The 19,927-nt window shown below is 41.1% G+C and overlaps 1 protein-coding gene across 4 annotated transcripts; it reads left to right on the top strand.

The window, feature by feature from the left end:
* Window positions 1-527: 527 nt before the first annotated feature.
* add2 (adducin 2 (beta)) lies at window positions 528-19,369 on the top strand. Of its 4 annotated transcripts, none has more exons than XM_019885287.1 (15): window positions 528-680; window positions 3,536-3,726; window positions 4,065-4,206; window positions 5,141-5,292; window positions 5,400-5,480; window positions 7,280-7,429; window positions 8,146-8,289; window positions 8,510-8,608; window positions 8,702-8,878; window positions 10,309-10,563; window positions 11,630-11,746; window positions 11,814-11,900; window positions 13,532-13,658; window positions 16,951-17,028; window positions 18,054-18,249. In XM_019885287.1, the coding sequence occupies exons 2-15, from the start codon at window positions 3,580-3,582 to the stop codon at window positions 18,086-18,088; spliced, it is 1,791 nt and encodes a 596-aa protein (XP_019740846.1). In that variant the 5' UTR covers window positions 528-680; window positions 3,536-3,579; the 3' UTR covers window positions 18,089-18,249. The 4 variants fall into 4 exon arrangements, with proteins under 4 accessions (XP_019740846.1, XP_019740843.1, XP_019740845.1 ...); XM_019885284.1 differs by lacking the exon at window positions 18,054-18,249 and adding an exon at window positions 18,256-19,369 and having other exon boundaries at window positions 531-680; XM_019885285.1 differs by lacking the exons at window positions 528-680; window positions 18,054-18,249 and adding exons at window positions 2,905-3,012; window positions 18,256-19,369.
* The last annotated feature ends 558 nt before the right edge of the window (window positions 19,370-19,927 follow it).

The following is a 19,927-nucleotide window of genomic DNA, read 5'->3' as shown; positions in this document are numbered from 1 at the left end:
CCCCCCAAACAACTGAACAATAACAACAGGAACAAAATAAATCTTTTTAGCGCGTTTGTGAAACATCCTGAGGTCCGTCAGACTTTCACTAACAAAAATTAAATGTATTCGGCTCACATTCAAAATGTATTCATATCCATTACTGTACAAAGACTGCAAATCAGCATTACTGTTGAGGTAAGACTATAAAACGCAGGACTATACTAATTGGCTTTTTATATAGAGTTGCGCTTATTGTAAAATATTCACATTTTTGATCAATGATACTTTGCAATACACTGCACCCACTTCGATAATGTAACCTCTTCTTCATTCTGATTCCAAACAGAAGGTGGCGTCTGACCGTTTCGACTTAATCGGGCCTTAATATGTTATCCGGCAACCTTTTTATACACGGCGCTGGAAATCCAAATGGGCGTCACGGGAGTAATCCTTGCATGTATTCCTGAAACTGGGTGTTGCTGTGTAACCGTGTGAGACAGAACAGGCGTGGCAGTGGGCTGGTCCACGGCGCAGACGGCGATGAAAAGCATCATGGTCCACTGACTTGCCATCGTATGCTCTGACAAAGAAACGGAGCTGTCGCAAACACATTTGCAGCTGACCACATCTGCCTGCTTTGACGTCGTCATTTGGTGTTCTGCAGCCACACAGTGGAGGCGTCGTGGGAAAGCACTGAGGTCAGTCAGTCCACTATCTCCGAATCGTTATATTGCATTCGACATCTCAGTGATGTGTGGATTTGGGCGTTGCACTGCATGCACCCTTATCCGTGCACGAGATAGCGTGTGTGCGTTTCGCTGCTGATTAGAAGCTCCAACAAAAATGACAATCACACTCTCGAAAAGCATCGACCCCCCTCCTCTGTGCGTTTTATGCACTTTTGTTTTTTCACATCAAATATTCTATTTGTGTCAGGCGCAAAATCGTTTAGTTGTATGCTAGCAATCGCATTTGGACACCTCGCACGCCCGTGCATGCCTTGTATTTGTCACGCATTTGATTTTCCTGACGACACAACGCGAACAGCGCACACCAGCAGTCGCCGTGTCGTGGCTGTCGGCCTTCACATCCAGACATTGCAAGAGTCCATTAGCCTCATCATTGGCTCGGCTGGTGCTGATGCTGCGTTGCGTGTGAGTGTTGCTAGGCAGCCAGGCAACGTGCAGCCCACAAGGGAATGTTTGACGATGAGGGTGTTTTATAGATATTGTTTACTCTCTGACCGGTGAAATGTTGTTGATACATAGAGCTGTGTTGACGTGACTATAGAACCAGTGCCTGTCGGATTGCATGTGTAGTACAGGTCTATATACAGTACAACTGGAGCAGTTCATCAAACATCGATTCTACAATATATAGCATGTTTCAACAATTTTAAAAATGTCTGTCTGATAGACAACGAAATCGAAAGGTTTGCACATCCTCCTCACAGTTCTGAGGATGGAGGTTCAAATTTGGACTCCAGTCTTTCTGCGTGGAGTTTGCATGTTCTCCTCGTGCTTGTGTGGGTTTTCTTCAGGTACTATGGTTTCCTCCCACATTCCAAAAGTATACATGTTAGGTTCAACAAAGATGTTTAACTGTTCTTAGGTGTGAATGTGAGTGTAAATGGTTTGCGTGCCCTGCAATTGGCACAAAACCACTCCAATGTGTTTTCTTGTTTGTTTGTTTATTTGTCATTTACAAACAGTGCAAGGAATGAATGAAGCCTGTAGGGCTTGTTCAAGGTTCCACCCCCATTCAAAAATTATATCAAACATTTCTGGATGAAGAGTAAAAGTGAAGAGACACAGTATAATAAGATGTAAATAAAACAGACATTATAACAAGGATATAACTGCAGAATTGAGGTTTCATTGCAATGTCAGTGAATTGGAATATACAATATTCCAATACACTATACTATATATATATATATATATATATATATATATATATACAATGTAAGTGAGAACAGGATAAGATCAGCTGTAGTTTCTGCGATCATCCACCCATGGAAGTCTGCTTGCAGTTCCTTATAAAAATAATTTGCCCGCTTGGATTTTCTGCACACTCCAGTGAATCTACTTTTGCTTCCGCAATGTCAAAGACTGTGCGCCTCGATTGCGCTGAATTTAAAAAGAATGAGGGGAACCATTTCCATTGGATGGAAAACAAATCGGCTGTGTTCACTCCCACAATGCTGCAAATGCCCCTGTGCCCATCTACGAAAATACCAAAAGAAAGAAAACTCCACCCATGCGCACAGTTAGATTGCACTTTGCGCTTCAGCTGGACCTACTGCTGCTGAGTGGGGTTTACCCTAGACAAGTCAACAGCCAGTTGTATTATTATTACTATATATATATATATTTTTTTTTTTTAATTGCAGACTGATTAGGTGGTCTTTTTGACTTTCTACCCAATGATCAATCCAGATGTAAATATGTTTTTTTTTTCCAGACAATGCATAATATAATGTTAAGAAATGCTTTGTTTCCTTGCTTTGAGGATTATTGAGTTATTATATGAAGTACATTGTGAGAATCACAATACAATATTCACGTCTATTCTGGTTCGACCATAATGAAAGTGGAGCCAAAGAAAATCAATGTAGAAGTACTTTAGGTAATTATTCCAATGGATGTCGGTGCTCCCAAAACCACTCTGGGTAGACCCATTTACAGTCCAGTCGCAACATGCATGTGCATGTCAAGCAAAGCATCATTATACATTCCTGCCAAATGTGATGGTCCCATTGTCCCACAAGTGCAGTGTTATTACTAGAGCCATGGCAGGCTCTCCTCACCCAATAATGTGTAAGCTTTGGTTTTAAAATACAATTTTCTATGGATACACAGTATACTCTTATTGTATGTACTGATATGCTGCGAGTACTGTTATTAAGTCAACGTGGGTGTGGGGTGTTTTGGGACCTTATCTGCTCCCTGCAGCAATGCGTGTAAAAATGTGAGTGTGTGTGTGAATACACAATTGAGAAGAGGCCCCAGTTTTCAAAAGATCGTTAAGGTAATTCTTTTCTCTTTTTACCATTACCAAGCTGAGCTGCAGTTTTACTTCGAGTTAATAGTGCTGATGGCGCTGCCTGCATATGAAGTCATACCACTTGTGCTCAATGCTTCCTTCTGCCAGTGATATACGGTCTCATTTTGGTTTGGTAACATAAATCAGCTCGCAATGTCCGAAGTGGGGAACAGTGTAAATTCAAATGTAAACACTTTGTTTTTGTGTCAAATGGGTTAGTGCTTATCTGTGTGGAGATTTCATGACTTTCAGGGGGTACTCTGGCTTCCTGCCACAATTCAAAACCATGTATAGTATGTTAGATCAGCTGAACACTCTAAATTGCCTGTGGGTGTGAGTATGAGTGTCAACAGTTGTCTCGGTTTTAGCCCTGTGATTGACAGATGATCATTAACCCTTGTCAGTTGAGACACACTGCAACTTGGGAAATGGACGGATGTATTGAACTCCCTGCACTCTCGCGTGTAATGTATGAATGTCGTTACGTTTCCGATGATATGCTTGTCAGTTGTCCTCGACCAAGCCGGGGTTGTGACACAGCAAGTGGGGAAGATGAGCAAGTCTCCGACCCCAGTTGAAACCCCAGTGCAGCGGAGCCCCAGCAATGGGGTCCCCGAAGGCCTCCAGTCACCTCAGCATTCAACTCCTGGCTCTGGATCGCATCTTAAGAAACACATCTCCAGCCTTCTTCAGAGTCCGGTGAGTTCGGTCTGCTCGACAGAACTCCAGTAAAATAAAAAATGTCAAGAGTGGGATAAAATGATGAGGTTGTAACTCTGTCCGAAAATCAATTTGATCTCAAGTATCACTTTTGTGCTGATGCGGCACGAATGCTACACTATTACATTCTCACTAAGCTGCCTATTATGGTGCTTCTGCATGTAGAATATCAACTACATACGATTCTGAAAATTTTCAAAGTAAAAGAACTGATGCTCCATCATTTGTAATACTCAGACATTTTGAAATTCGATCGTAAAACTGCAGAGCATTGTATTGACAGTATTTCCCATGAACATGTTCTTGCATGTGCGCAGTCATTCAAGGAGGAGCTGGATGCGCTTATCCAGGAGCAGATGAAGAAGGGTGGCAGCTCATCAAACCTTTGGGCACTCAGGCAATTGGCTGACTATATGGCCTTGCATGGCTCCCCTGCAACCCTACCAGTCTCCCCATCTAGTATGTATAAATTATGATGGAGTGCATAGTGTAAATTCCAGAATTTTCCGAACTGTTGTTGTCCTGGATCGATTGTTTTGTGTCCTCTTACCTTTAATATGGCTGAATTGATTTCAAAATAGTTAACGGCAGGCACTCAATACGCAAAATGATCGCTTTTTATTCAAGGAAGTATATAAGTAAAATATAGTTTTTACAATGTTAAAGATCATTTTACCAGATTCACTGCATTGCAGGAATTGTACTCTTTGTCTGGCTCTGTCCCATTGCTATCGCAGCCTATCTGAATTAAACATGTACTGTACTTCTGTGATTGTTTGAGGATAGCTTGCTTTGTATGACATACAGGAACATACAGAAAAGAATGAAAAAGTGGAAACCCTTCGAACAAGAAAACAAATTATGATAAAAACAGTATGATGTGTGTGGCACTTGTGTTGTATTGAGCCATCATTACATCTCGGATAAAAGAGAGATGTCAGCAGCTTTCCAATCGATGTAACGGAAGATTATTGGAAAATAGCTGTGTCATGAGGAAAAGCATCTCCAAAATTCTGGAAGAAGCTCAGATAAAAATGTAAAGCTGGGTAATTATTTTCGTTTTCAACCAGTTATGTCACAATGTAGTCATTCTTTTGTCTGGTCCATCTGCTCCTAATGTCATTCTTCATGAATCAGATAAGTAGCTAGCTACATGGCATACCGACAGAAAAACAAGCAAAAAAATACCGTGCTTTTTAATTTTTGGTTTAAAGATTTTTAATTCTTTAGTCACAATGGCCTCAATCCTCAGAGGGCCTGAATCAAATATGGTATGGCCCCGTTATTTCATACGATCTCAGCACAAGACCTACAGTCACAATATTTCCTCGTGTGGCTTTGTGTTTGACAGCATCTCCTTGTCTGAATGTGTGTGTTTTTGTCCACCTTCCAGACATGATGATGGTCACCCCCATTAATGACCTCCAAGGCTGGGATTCTGGCAGCATGGTGAAAGGGGAACGACTGATGCGCTGCAAGCTTGCCAGTGTCCATCGTCTTTTTGATCTCTATGGCTGGGCCCAGATCAGTCACACCTGTCTCACTGTTTGTTTGATTTTTGTTGTGTTGAAACACTTCTAATCGCAGTGGTTTGTTATGACTCCGTTTTCAGTGATATTGTCATTCATGATGTGTCTTGTCTTTTTTGACAGCTGCGGGTTAGCAAAGAACAGGAACACTTCTTGGTGCTACAAGATGGTCTGGCCTACAGTGAGGTTACTGGAGCAAGCCTGGTTAGTAGTAGGCTATTCCAAGAACCATGCATACTTCCCATAATGTAGTCCAGATACGATCCTTTTAGTTGCCCTTACAGGACCGTCATTGAAATATTCTAAAATTCAAAACTTATGCTGCAGAATTTCATTTCTTTTCAATTACTTTTAAATGCTAATATTTATTGCAATTAATTTATAAATGATCGATGACAACTGTTTACTGTCCTTAGATTTTTTTTTTTTAATTTCAACTCCTACCTTTTTATTATTATTAATCTTTCTTTGCCGATTAGCCAGGAAATAACACATGATACAAGTTTAACCCGTGTGCACCAAAACATGCCGTAACAGGACTGTTGACGTACAAACTAAAATTATGTCATGATCTATTAACATGTTGAAGGCGCTAACTTGTCCATATTGAATAGTCCGAATTCAATGTTTTTGTTTTTTACTTATATGCAGATGATAGTTACTTATACCCATAGCACAATACTGCTTTTTATTGCTTTGATGTCCATAGAGGGCACCAACCTCAATAAGTAAATAGAAACTAGATATGTATGGATAGGTCTGACGCCACTGAACATTTTGAGTGGTCGCAAGAAAAAAAAGGATTTAGAAATGACTTTGATATTACACTTTAAAGCCACCGTTCCATTATGGTGCCTTCGTCCGATGTGTCGTTAAAAAAAATCAACGCACATGGGTTAAAAGAGATGCACAAAGTTTTTCACAAATTAAAGTAGCTTGCTGAAATTAGCGTGTTTTGGGGGATGGCCAGAGGTCCTACCTCATGCAAATAAGCCATTGCTCACTCCACCCTTTTCTACAGCGGGGTCAGTACAGAATACAAGTTTTATTTCCAGGACAACGGGGTGAAGGCTGAGAGTGTTGCGATAAGGTGAGCGGCTTCTTATTCTCAAGCAGCACGATGTCGGAGGAGAAAAGTTGGCTCCCATATCGACAATGTAAAAGCTTAATTTGCATTTTCACTTGTAGAAGCAAAACTTCATTACCAAGACAGCAAATCAAGTGTGCGGATGCCTGTGGCAAATGCAGCAGACACATTGGCAAACCGAAATATTCTCCACTGCCACGTCAGCAACTTTGCCGAACGTTCGAATGTGGCAGTGATCTTAAGATAATGCTGATAACATGATTTGCCAATGCTAATCTGAGCCAACACCCCAGTTCTGCTTGCCTTTTGGGTTTGACATGATTGCGCTTCTGTGTAAACTCCAGAAGTTGTTCAGAAATGCTGGATCGTCACTCAGCCTTGCGGATAAGTCTTGGGACTGAAACACTTTGTGTGGGTGATACAGCGTAAATTACTTGAGCTTGGCAAAATTCAGAATGGCTCACTTTCATTTTCAGGCATAGGCAGTTAATAAAAGATTGATTTTGTTCAGTTAAACACTTGATAGATGGGCAGGCATTCCAGCGACTCGGCTAAGTGTACAAAAGAAATGAAAAAGTAATATTTCCTCTTTAAGACTGAAAGGGCACATATTTTAGAAATTAAGTTACCGTAACTTAAAGTTCCCAAAAATGGTTCTTTGCTTTATAAAGGGACAATATATTGGTTGCAAACATAAAATACTACACCTTCTATCCAAACAACCAAGTGTTGTGTGGTAAGCTAAAATGTTGTGTTCAAATTTTAATAATGTCTGAATAGTACACTAAAACTATGGTGAATGTATTTTAAAGATTAAGAGGGTGTCTTACTTGTTGTTGTGTCATAGTTGTGTACCGATATCCCAAGTAGATGTTGTCACCTGTAAAGCACATATTATCCGTGGGATAATTTTCAGGTAAAGGTGAATATCTTGGGTGAAATGGTGGAGAAGGGCAATGCAAACCTTGGTGTGGACAAGGACAAGTTCAGCCTGCACTCAGCCATCTATTCAGCCCGACCGGATGCCCGATGCCTGCTTCACCTCCACACACCGGCCACAGCAGCAGTAAGTCACCTGGGAAATGGTGATTAATGACTTCTTGTAATTGTCCTAAATCAAATTTAAACCAATGTTTTGTTTCATGAGGTTGCGTGTGTGTGTGTGTGTGTGTGTGTGCGTGTGTGTGTGTGTGTGTGTGTGTGTGTGTGTGTGTTTCATGAGGTTGCGTGTGTGTGTGTGTGTGTGTGTATATATATATATATATATATATATATATACAGTACGTAGATAATGTGTAGGCACACATGTGATGTGGCTGTGTTCAAGGTTGGTAAAGTGTCACACTCAAACTCACCTTGAATGCGAGTCAACCCACCTGCCCCCATTTCAAGTGCCTCTGATTAATCCCAAATGAAGTTCATATTTTCTTGCCTAATAATGGAAAACTGATATGGTTTTGCATTTAAAAGGATTAATATTGGTCTAATTTTTTTGTATCTCGAAAGTCTTCCATTGAATAGTGCTGCATAGACCTTTTATATCCACTGTAGCTTCTTTCACTTCCTTAGCTAATATTTGTATTTTTGTTGATTATGTTAACACACATTAATACCCAAATTCAATCCATACGACCCTTTTTTTTCTTAATCGTTGTAATATTTTGATAAGGGGTGCTTTTTTTGCTTTAGGACCTGCCCTCAAAAACGTCTTTGCAGCCTAACATACAGGATGTTGATGTCAATACTTCTTTATGAGTTTTCACTACCAATGTCTGCCTTTAGGTGTCAGCTATGAAATGTGGCCTACTGCCATTGTCCCATGAAGCCCTCCTGGTTGGGGATGTGGCCTATTATGAATACAATGGAGTAATGGAGGTAGAGGAAGACCGTGTGGAGCTTCAGAAGAGCCTTGGGCCCACCTGCAAGGTTAGGAAACTACAAAAGGTTGATCACCCATACATTATAGTGGTTTGTTCAGCAGCGGTGTTGTGCTTTCCTCATGGGTGCAAAGAATGATTACTTAATTAGTGAATGTAGGACTGCTCCGAGAGGAGCGCTTTTAGGAAAGCCCTATGGATGCACTTGGATGGCCATCTAATTCTTGATCATTTAATCCGATTATATCATGGATTTCAATTATGTGAAGGTACTGGTGCTTAGAAATCACGGCATAGTGGCCCTGGGGGAGTCTGTGGAGGAGGCCTTCTACGCAATCTACCACATTCAGGCTGCCTGTCAAATCCAGGTACATGCACACAAACACCTTATCGAAACGTACTCATTTACATGGCCGCATTTTCAAATTATTCAATTTGATAATTCACTTTATGTATGCCAGGTATCAGCATTGTGCAGTGCCGGCGGTGAACAGAACCTGATTTTACTTGACCGGACCACCCATAAACCCAATCATGCTGGCACTGTGGGCTGGGCTGGGTCGACCTTTGGCCCAATGCAAAAGAGCCGCATCGGAGAACATGAGTTTGAAGCCTTAATGAGGACTCTAGATAATTTGGTGAGTCACCAAAAAAAAAAAAAAAAAAAAAAGATGTCTGGTTTCGTTTGCAATTAATTACATGTTGCAATAAATTTACCATAGTACAGAAAATGAGACTACAGACATCCCTTATAATTTGTCGTTCTGTTAATTATCCTCCATAAACCAAACTAATGAACAGGAGGGAAAACAAATGCAATACCGTATACCGTCATATCGATGTGACCTTTCTCTTACTTGACTTTCTTATTTATTCTGTGGCACACATATCTAGTTACATCCAGTAAAGTCCACCGACTCACATATTGTCACATGGGCTAGGCAGAGCCACCCTCCTCTGTGGTGGCGGCCAAGACAGTACAACAATAGGAACCATTTTGGACACATTAGACCTGTTTCATCTGGTAGAAAAACGTTGGCCTTATGTCAATCTTTCTGGCATCCATTAATTAGCTCAACTCATGATATACAGTCTTGGGGTAGTTACTGTTAATGTGGCGGGCATTAAAGATATGACATCTGAGGACCAGTAAAGGTTCGGTTGAACTTTTCACAAGAAATACCACATTGTATGGTGGTTTAAAACTTGAAGCTGTAGGCCTCCGAATCTTCCCACCAGAAATATACAACAAGCTGCTGTGCATAGAGTCCATTTTCATCAAAAAATACTATCCACAGTCAATTATTTATTGAATTGTAGCATCTATTTACTTAAGCAGCAAATATTTAATGTCGGTGGAATCACGTCAAAATAGTCGTGTTGTCGCGATGCGGAATTCCACTTATGTAGAATACATTCACCCAATCACAGGTGCCAGAAGCAGCCGTGTCCACTCCAAGGAAGTGCTGCCTTCTGTAGACAGAAAACGCTCACTTGTGATAGCATCAGCAAGGCAAAAAGAAAAAAAAAAAAAAAGAAAAAAAAAAAAAAAGAAAAAAAAAAAAAAAGAAAAAAAAAAAAAAAGAAAAAAAAAAAAAAAGAAAAAAAAAAAAAAAGCAATGTGTAGCAAAAATTGGGTCCCACCTTGTGATTATTTGGCAACAGAAACAGACAAGTTTCCCTGATCGGTATGTCAAAATCAACCAATAAATTAGAAAAGAACCAGACAAAAACAATACATAGTTTCACTGGAGGAGCTGTAGTTTTTCTCCTCTCCTTAGTTAAAGTTTACAAGCAATAAACAGGTGAATACTAGTTAGAGTTTTAATTCTTTCTAGTACGGTAGTGTGTTTCAACTTATTTCTATTTTGCATTACATTTATTTTCAACTGGACACTGTTTAAAAAAAAGTATAACTTTGTTTTGGGGCTTGAACGGATTAATTGCACTTACATTCATTTCAATGAGAAACATGACTTTTATTTATGGACATTTCAGGTTACGGAACTCATTAATTTTGTAACTTGAGGCTCCACTGTGTAAACATTTCCCAATTGGTCTCTTCCAGGGTTACCGTACAGGTTATGCTTACCGTTTCCCTTTGCTGCTGGAACGATCACGGTCACAAACACGAAAGGATATAGAGGTTCCTGCAACCACCACAGCCTTTCACCAGTTCAATGATGATGGAGTTCCTCTAGGTCTCAAGCAGCACCATTTTACCCATCGCCAACAGCAGGAGAGAACTCGATGGCTCAACACTCCCAATACCTACCAGAAAGTCAACCAGGAGCAAACCAGTCCTGGACACCAGCGCACCACTGTAAGGACGTAGTGTTGAAAATGGGATTAGTTTGGGGAATGATACCATATATTTGAACCAGTGGTCTTTTGCTGGACATAAACTATCCAAGTAAGGCTTTTATTGGGTCGATTATTGCCGTGTCAAGTTGTTGGTCAGCTGTGACAAAGATCTGATCTTGCACAGTTGAAGCAGAATCCTGACTTGATTTTGCCATTTCAGTGCCTCTCAACCTCACTCCACCTTTGCATCATGCTTTGACAAATTGTCGTCGATGGGCCGTCATGCGCCGACCCATCAATACAGTACACTGGTCTTTCGGGAAAATGAACATCTTTTCCACGTATTCCTGATGGCCACCCCGCCCCTGCCCTGGACCGAGCGCAACCCACTCGCAATCGTTGTACTGTATGTGTCCATCAAGTCTTAGCACAATAAAAATAAGAAGCATTGGCATTCTTATTACCGCTCATCCAAAGTCAGCTAATGCTTAATATCATAATTTGAACAAGTCTAGTAAAAGCATTTCAAAGATCTGGAATGTATTTCTTATTGTTGTCAGAGTGACCATCGCCGGGACTATTTTTGTTTCTTGAAAACAAATGAAAATGGGTGAAGTTGCACTGATTGGTACGATTGAGGTTTTTATAGTTGACTTTATATCCACCTATTTTCCTTGTCCCTGATTTATTATTTATCAGTTCAGGTTTTATCCTGCCTCTCTGTTTTGGTCAGCTCCTGGGATACACTCCAGTTTCCACACAACCGGACATGACTAAGTGATGTTGAAAATGGATAGTTGAATTGATGGAAAAAGGAAATTGGACATCCGTTTCATGCCATTGGGAGGAGCTAGTTTTCCCACACTGTTTACCGCCTCCATCCCACCTCAATAAAGCCCTGCAATGCAGAGAAGACGCCTCAACTAGATTTTTGAGTTTGCTGCATAGTCTGCCCTCTGGTGGCAGAATAAATAAGCATCTTCAAGAGGAAGATGGAATACTGTACACTTTGGAAGCCCGTCATCTCATTAAATAGCAAAGAGGGTTTGGTGTTTTGTCAACCAACTGTTGTCTCTCTCCCTCAGTGGATGAAGACAGAAGAATTGACACAAGGCGCCAGTACCGCAATCAAAATAGAAAACCCAAACCAGTTTGTGCCTCTTTTTACTAACCCTCGGGAAGTCATCGAGACACGAAACAAGGTAACCTACCTGTGAACACAGGTGTTCAAGTACAGTATACTTGTTTCACTTTATTTTTCCACCTTAGATCCGTGAGCAGAATCGTCAAGACATGAAGACAGCAGGGCCTCAGTCTCAGGTCCTCGCCAGTGTTGTAACGGATGACAGTCCTCCGGTAAAACGCAGTGTCTTTATACATACTATACAGTTGTGTTCAAAGTAATAGCAGTGGGCTTTAAAATGTGTGTAAAGCTCAAAATCATTTCCATGCTTTTATTTCATTGCATAGCAAGAGAACTGCTTTACATCTGCGTTGCATGAGGCTGACCAGCTTCTTGCAACTGTGAGCTACTAGTATTCCAGCCCAGGTTGACAACATTCCACTAGCTTCCGAAACCACAGGACAGAGTGAGGTGGAAAGTGTAACTGCCAGTAAGCAGTTGTAACGTTTGGGTAATACAGGGACATTGAGGTGATGGAGGTAACGTTAGCTGGCTTCCTTTAGATACTTTCCGCAATGGTGATTGATTAATATTGCTAAATACTTGTGGTCCAAATCAACTACCATTGCTCAAGAGCCGTCACGTGCATACTTGCAAACACTTGGCAAAACCTTGCTATCACTTGTTGTAATGAAATGGCAGATTTCCAAGGCTGAGAAGTTGTGGATCAGCAGCAATTAATAGTTCATTTTAGGCCACATCGTAACATTTTAGATATTGTCATGAAAGGTGTGTTGAAAGGGCTGACTATTTGTTTGCATTAGTAGCATTGCTCTATGCTATAGTTGAACATGTTGAAATAAATGATCATTTAAAGCTTTGCAACTTTAACATGAGTGGTCAAGTGGTTAGCGCGTCAACCTCACAGTGCAGAGGTACCGGGTTCAATTCCAGCTACGGCCTCCGTGTGTGGAGTTTGCTTGTTCTCCCGGGCCTGCGTGGGTTTTCTCCGGGTATTCCAGTTTCCTACCACATTCCAAAAACATGCATGGCAGGCTGATTGAACACTCCAAATTGTCCCCAGGTGCGAGTGTGAGCGTGGATAGTTGTTCGTCTCTGTGTGCCCTGCGATTGGCTGGCAACCAGTTCAGGGTGTCCCCTGCCTACTGCCCGAAGACAGCTGGGATAGGCTCCAGCACCCCCCGCGACCCTTGTGAGGATAAACTGATCGGAAAATGAATGAATGAAGTTTAATATGCTTAAAGTAACCGCAAAAACAAGTATACATGTATTATGAGCAAAAGTCAACTCCTCACTGAGTAAGAGTAAGACAGTGTCAAATGCTTTCTGCTTCATCCCTGTTTCATTTTACTTATTTATTTAGTTTTGGGTTGTTGCAACTTGCTTCTTATTGCCTTTTTAAAGAAGGCATCACTTTTTCGGATGAAGCCTGTCCAAAACTGATATAGATTTCAATAAAACAATCAACTGAATTAAGTACAGCATACAACAGTGTTGGTATGAAGAAATGACACAAAGGTGATGGAATTTAGGATGATGCTGATGATGATGTAACATTACGCTTCAAATAAACCTATGGGAGTATAACTGTACATGTTGAGTAAATCTACTTATTTGCTTCCAAGCCTTTTTCCTTTCAATGGTTATTTGAAAGACTTTTGTATGATGCCGCTATTATTTGTTTGGTTAATAAACACATCCAGCCCTTTCTTTTTGGTTATCATGGTTGGTGTATGAAGCTACTAAATGGAAAGAACTGCTGTTATCGCGAACACAACTGTTTCTCCTTGCAAATCCTCTCTATAGCTAGGAGCTGTGATTTTCTTTTTGTCCTTTCATTCAGTCACCGGTCATTCCGCCCCAAGAACCACTAGAGCCCGAAACCCCCAACCCCTTTAATCAGCTGACAGACCAGGAGCTAGAGGACTACCGCATGGAAGTGCAGAAGAAACGAGACATTGGGGCCAATGGTAGGTTTCATCCAGCCAGTCTTGACCAAACTTTGTATGCTTTGTCTCGTTTGAAGACAGACATTTGTTCTCCGTTAAGCTCGAACTAAAGTTGTCATTTATAGCCGAATTAACTTTCTCACAATACATAACGATGCCCAAACCAGCAAGGTATATTTGCAAACACTGCAACATTTTAGTAGTTGAACTGTCTGCTGACTCTATCTCAGCTGATTTAGTCGATCATTCAGAGGGACAACATGTCAGTCGTATTAAGACAACCATTCACACTGACATTTACACTTTACCGATAAGTTAAAACTTCAATGAATCAAACATACTGAACTTATTTTTGGACGCAAATCGCAGAGAGGACATGCACTGTACTGGACTTTCCAAAATTGAAAGTTCATCTTCCTTTGGTCTGGGCACTGTGAGATGTTATGTCTCATGTCAAACTTTGTGTTTTGTGTCTTTGTTGCCTGACATATGTTGTTCACAGTGTTCTTTATATACTGTATATCAATTCATCATCTAAGTCGGTACACAAGGGATGGGCGCTACCCCATTTTTTTGGATTTGATATGAAAAGCAATGCTTTGTCTTGCAATTTCATCAATACCGATACCGACCATTTCTTATTGTTGCATTTTTTTTCACTTATGGGTAAATCACATGACAAATATTTGTCATTCACATTAATTATATCGTAAAGAATACCTAAAAATAAAAAAAGTCAAATAAATAACATAAACATGAATACACATATTGGAAAATGTATATTTATTATTCTAAATTGATTTGAGCCAGGAATGTCCATTATAAATCAATGTATCCTCTTTAAATCCCCTCTGCAAAGGTTTTGATTCTTACTCATCCATTCCGAATAAAATAAGTTATTTTTATACCTGCTTCAATTGAGTGTTCAGACCTCTGAAAATATATGCATATTCAAACTCATAAGTGTAGTTCTTGCATAATTACTTCATCAATATATTCAATAAACAAAAAACCAATGTCTGCTTTCAGTATTGAGGACAGAAGAGAATGATTGTCTTAACCTGAAGTTCGACTTCTTTATTGTGATTCGATAAACACACGGTCAGTGCACATTTTAAATTAAATTTTGGTACCTCAGCTCACAGTACCGATGAATTAGAAAATAAACAGAATGACATCTATAATCTGAACCACGTTATTCTTACGAGGGTCACGGGGGTGCTGGAGCCTGTCGCAGCCGTATTCGGGCAGTAGGCAGGGTACACACTGAACTGGTTGCCAGGCAATCGCAGATCACACATAAACAAACACTCAGTCACACCTAGGGACAATATAGAGTGTTTCATACACCTACCATGCATGTTTTTGGAATGTGGGAGGAAACAGGAGTACCCAGAGAAAACCCACGCAGGCACGTGGTGAACATGCAAACTCCACACAGGAATGAATCAAACCACAACCTCTGCACTTTGAAGTAGATGCGCTAACCAGTCAACCACCATGCCTCCACTATTGCTTCTTATTATTCATCATTCGAAGCACACTGAGGCAAGGTTTTCCACCCTTCTTCTTGACTTAACTACATTTGCACATGCGCACACAGACACTTTCATAGGCACCACGGGTGATGATTAGTTAGCACTTCCTCTTCTGTGCAGAGGTCCTGGATTTGAATCTGGGCTCCTGCCTTCCTGTGTGGAGTGCTGATGTTGTCCCCATGCCTGCGCGGATTTTCTTTGTGTACTCTGCTTTCCTCCTACATTATATGCATGGAAGGTTGATTGAGCACTTTAATTCTCCATTGGTGTGTATGTGAATGTAAATGGTTGTTCGTCTATGTGTGCCCTGCGATTGGCTGGCGACCAGTTCAGGGGGTACTTGACTCCCCTCCGAAGACAGTTGGGATAGGCTCCAGCACACCCGCGACCGTCGTGAAGATAAGCAGATCAGATGATGGATGGATGGAAATAAGAGAATAAAGTGACATAGTGATTGTATTGTACCGTCAACATCATTTTAGCAGCATTATTCCACTAATTATAAACTTGTCGTATTGTGCAGATCTTGAGGAAGAGTGTGGTGTGGTGGGTGGTGGCTGTTGCAGTCCCTATATTGTTATTTAAAAGTCTTATGGCCAGGAGAAAGAAATTTGCCCTGAATCTAGACGTCTGGGTGTTGCTCCAGATTTCAAGGCATCATTCCACTGCCTAAAACGCTGCTCATACCTTTCGGTCATCTTTGTCATTGGCCCTTGGTGTGATGATCATGTTGCCAGAAATATCCTCGGCGCTGTTCTCTCCTGTTCTCCACTAGTTCAAAAAAATGGCATTCTAATTGATATTGTCTTTGCGGAATATTAGTTAAGCATTAAAATCCACCCATTTTTACGCATCTCAGGGGCGGCCATTTTCTGTCAGGTGAAAATGACATCACAGTTGCTCAGGGCTCGGGTAACAACCAATCACGGCTCACCTGTTTTCTGATGCTGAGCCACTGAAATGACAATGAAGGACTGACAATCACAGTTTTGCTTGTGCTGGAAAAAAATGACTGACTGACGATGACGGACGGGTGCCCAGGCCGCTGACAAATGGCGGACTGGAAAAATGTTAATTGCTGTGATGATTACCATTGAGAAGTAACTGTAAATACGTTTGTGTTGTGGTAAAATCAGATTGTGATTATAAACATTAAGGACAAAGTAACAGACACAACACAAAACAAGGTGCTGTGCACCTGTATACACTTAGCCTTTTTGCAAGCTTTCTATCTGGGTCAAGCTTGGTGCAGCTTGTCTTTTCAAGATCATTGTGGCTGTGGGGTGTGGCCTTCAGGTGTTTGAACATATTGTGAAACTCTTTTGGTACACATTTGACACTTTGCTACTACTTCATTGAGTGGTGTAAGATAATAGCATACCACGCTTTGGTTTCGCCATCCCCCCCCCAGCTCCGTCACTCTGTGCTGGCTGTGTTAGAGTCGTACATTTGACGGTATGTCTCAACTTTCCTTGTCAACATGACACGGACTAGAACAATACACACTATGTGTGGCAGTGTAACTTTTTCACAGTGAATGGTTGAAAGTGATCCATTCACCCCCAATTCAAATTCCTAAGTGAATATTGAGTAAACCTATGCCAAACACATCTGAGTATCAATATATCGAAACCACAGTATTGATATGCCCATCGCTACCGTGCACAACAATCATCATGGGCGTCTGCTTTTCTTTGCCTCACAGCTACAATTTCTGCGCAGCTGAGGAATTGTCTCAGTCTGTCAGTATGTTGTTCTGTGCTTTGTGTAAGTAGGGGAGGAGGTGGCAAATGACTCTTCCCCTGCTAGCTCCCCCACAAAGGGCCCTCTGCCCAATCACCCCACCCTTTCAGGTGAGGCTTTTGAGGTGCACTCACTGCCTGCCCTGCATGCCATGCACTTTGGCTATGTGACCCAGCTGCCTGCTGCAGCCTCCCATGAACAATTCTGATCGACTCTGCTCTTCTGCTTTTACCCTCTCTTGCTTCAAATGGTCCCTGATGGCCATGTTACTCCTCATAGTAGTCACCACCACCTCTGTAGAATTTGATCTAACTACCTACAAGCTGATATCCAAGTATAACATAAGCATTTGCAGTACACATTGAATTGGCTGTCAAGATACATATGCAATGACCAAGTATTTTCCCACTATTCTAAATGTGACGATGTAGACAATTCATAAATAATTCATTCTCAAATATTGGTGACCTTGTGATGTGATGGTGGCCACATGCATAACATTTTCGACATTTTTTTCCCCTAATAATATGTAATACGAAAAAAGTATCATATACAGTACAGGGGGCAGCTACTGCCTTGACTCAAAAAGGTGACTACCCCTAGCAGAACATATGATAAACCTCAGTCTAGATTCAAAATAAGCGATGAAAATATAGAGCATTTTTTAATGGACCTCATGCTTACTCAACTCAATTCAACTCAGCTGTATTTATAGAGCACTTTCAAACAGCCATTGCTGCAACAGTTACAGTTACAACAGTACTTCCCCGTAACCATGTTGTAAACATTTTATTTTCTTCAATCGATCGTTACTGCTGTGACAATTGTTACATCTGTGGCTGTCCCACATACAATATCTTCCACAGCTGAAGGGGGTCACATTGGGTGTCAGGTTTTAGCTGTTGTCTGTTTTCTCGCAGAACATTTTGGCTAGCTTTAAACAAGCCTACATGGCATCTGAAGCCAATCAATGGTGGCTTGCAGGTTTACATGTGTCTCAAGTCAAAATGTTTTGTTACCTCAGTCATCAGTGTTGATACAGATCCATTTGTCCCTGTACCCACTGTATCTCCTGTACCTGTGTCCCTCTGTGTCTGTCTGTCCTTTTCTATGTTACTCCGCAATTGATTCATAGGGCACACCTCTGGTGCTTTGGTCTTGTCTCACTAGTAAGTACAGAAACTGCACACATCTCACGAAGTGCGCATGCCCATCTGCACTGATAAGATGCACTTGGATGCCATTTGGCTTTGCTCCTCCAACAACATTCGAGACTTTGTGCCCTACTACTAAAATCTTGCCATTGTGTTTGCATTTTCTTACAATTCCCGGCACAGGAGACGCAAAGACGGCTTCAGCAGTCATACAGAACGAAGGTGAAGAGGAGACGCAGGCTGAAGAGCTCGAGAAAGGGATAAAGGCTCTTTCAACTAACGACACTTCCACACCTGCTGCTCTGCCTGCCAAACCACAGGGTGGCACACCGGAAGGTTCGCCATCCAAGTCCCCGTCCAAAAAGAAGAAGAAGTTCAAGCCGCCATCATTCCTGAAAAAGAGCAAGAAGCAGAAAGAAAAAGTAGAAACTTGAGTGGATTAGCGCCAAACCTTAATGAAATATTGCTGTGAAATATTTCTTTGCGTAGAATACAGAAACAGTCGGGTGGTGTTCACTGCAGGTCTTTTCAAAACCAGTCAGTAACAAAGCCATTTTCCAACCCAGTAAAGACAGATTTATTGATTGTGGGTCACTTCCAACCCACCGCTACTACTATTCATCACGCAGGCTTTGTATTTCTCATGTATTTTATTCACCTACATTTGTTCAAACCAATTTTACTGTGACAGATACAAATCCCATTTTGCGTATTGCCTAAATCATTTGTATTCACCACTCCGAATCGGTCCCTTAACATCACGAGAAAAGCACTTCATTGATCACAGCATCTTGTATTTGTTTAGTTATAAATATCACATTGAGATTGCTGGTGCATATGTGAGCACATGTGCATTACGTCTAGAAACGTGTACTAATAGCTACTGATTGTGCTCTGAAAGCTGTTAATTGTAAATCTGTCAGACTGTAGATGTTATTATAGCAGGAATACAACAAAGATGAACGGCAGGCAAAAATCATACTGTCTTGCAAGAAAACAAAAGTGGCTATAAAATATGCTTGTAATTGCAGCTTAAAGACTCGTAAATACACTGAAGGCACGAAAACATTCCACTTTGTCCATATTCCTCTTTATGCGTATGCGAAATACCTCCAAACCATCAAATATGCTTTCTGTTTTAAGTCTGTTGGTGAAAAACAAATGCTGATGCGATGTTTAATCATGATTTTGATTATTTTATATTACAATGTGTATGTGAATGTTGCAAGTCCACCCTATATGCATACAGTATACATATATATATATACCTGTCATTAAAGTTTTATTTCAAAATCAACTGAAAAAGTTTCAGACACTCTCAGTCCTTAAATTTCCCTTTTGTTCATGATAGTCATATGCGTTGTACAGAGCTTTTCTTTATACTCAAAGATGCTTCAACCATAACAATCATGACGTGTTTTTGTACATTCAAAAGAAAAATAGCAACATTCGGGACACATTACGTATGGAGAATTGTTTTTAGAATTTATTCCAGCTATCCATCCATTTTGTAATCCGCTTTATCCTCATGAGGGTCGCGGCCATGCTGGAGCCTACCCTAGGTGTCTTTGAGCAGCCAGTGGGGTACACCCTGAACTGGTTGCCAGCCAATCGCAGGGCACACAGAGACATACAACCATTCCTGCCCACAGTCACACCAAGGGACAATTTAGAGTGCCCACTCAACCTGCCATATTTGTTTTTGGCATGTGGGAGGAAACCGGAGTAATCGGAGAAAACCCAAGCAGGCGCGTGGACAACATGCGAACTCCACACAGGAAGACCGCGGCCGGAATCGAACTCATGACCTCTGCCCCTGTGAGGCGGACATGCTAAAGAGTCAACCGCCATCTCA

The sequence above is a fragment of the Hippocampus comes genome, unplaced genomic scaffold, assembly GCF_001891065.2.
Source record: "Hippocampus comes isolate QL1 unplaced genomic scaffold, H_comes_QL1_v1.1 scaffold45, whole genome shotgun sequence".
In the NCBI taxonomy this organism is placed as follows: Eukaryota; Metazoa; Chordata; class Actinopteri; order Syngnathiformes; family Syngnathidae; genus Hippocampus; species Hippocampus comes.
Note: the sequence above shows the minus strand (reverse complement) of the source record. Positions and strands in the feature narration are given on the sequence as shown.

Excerpts from the sequence above, each read along its gene's own strand:
- add2 (XM_019885284.1), top strand. The coding sequence starts at position 3,580 with ATGAGCAAGTCTCCGACCCCAGTTGAAACCCCAGTGCAGCGGAGCCCC. Across the intron at positions 3,727-4,064 it reads CCAGCCTTCTTCAGAGTCCG|TCATTCAAGGAGGAGCTGGA; the intron begins GTGAGTTCGGTC and ends GCATGTGCGCAG. Across the intron at positions 10,564-11,629 it reads CTGGACACCAGCGCACCACT|TGGATGAAGACAGAAGAATT; the intron begins GTAAGGACGTAG and ends TCTCTCCCTCAG.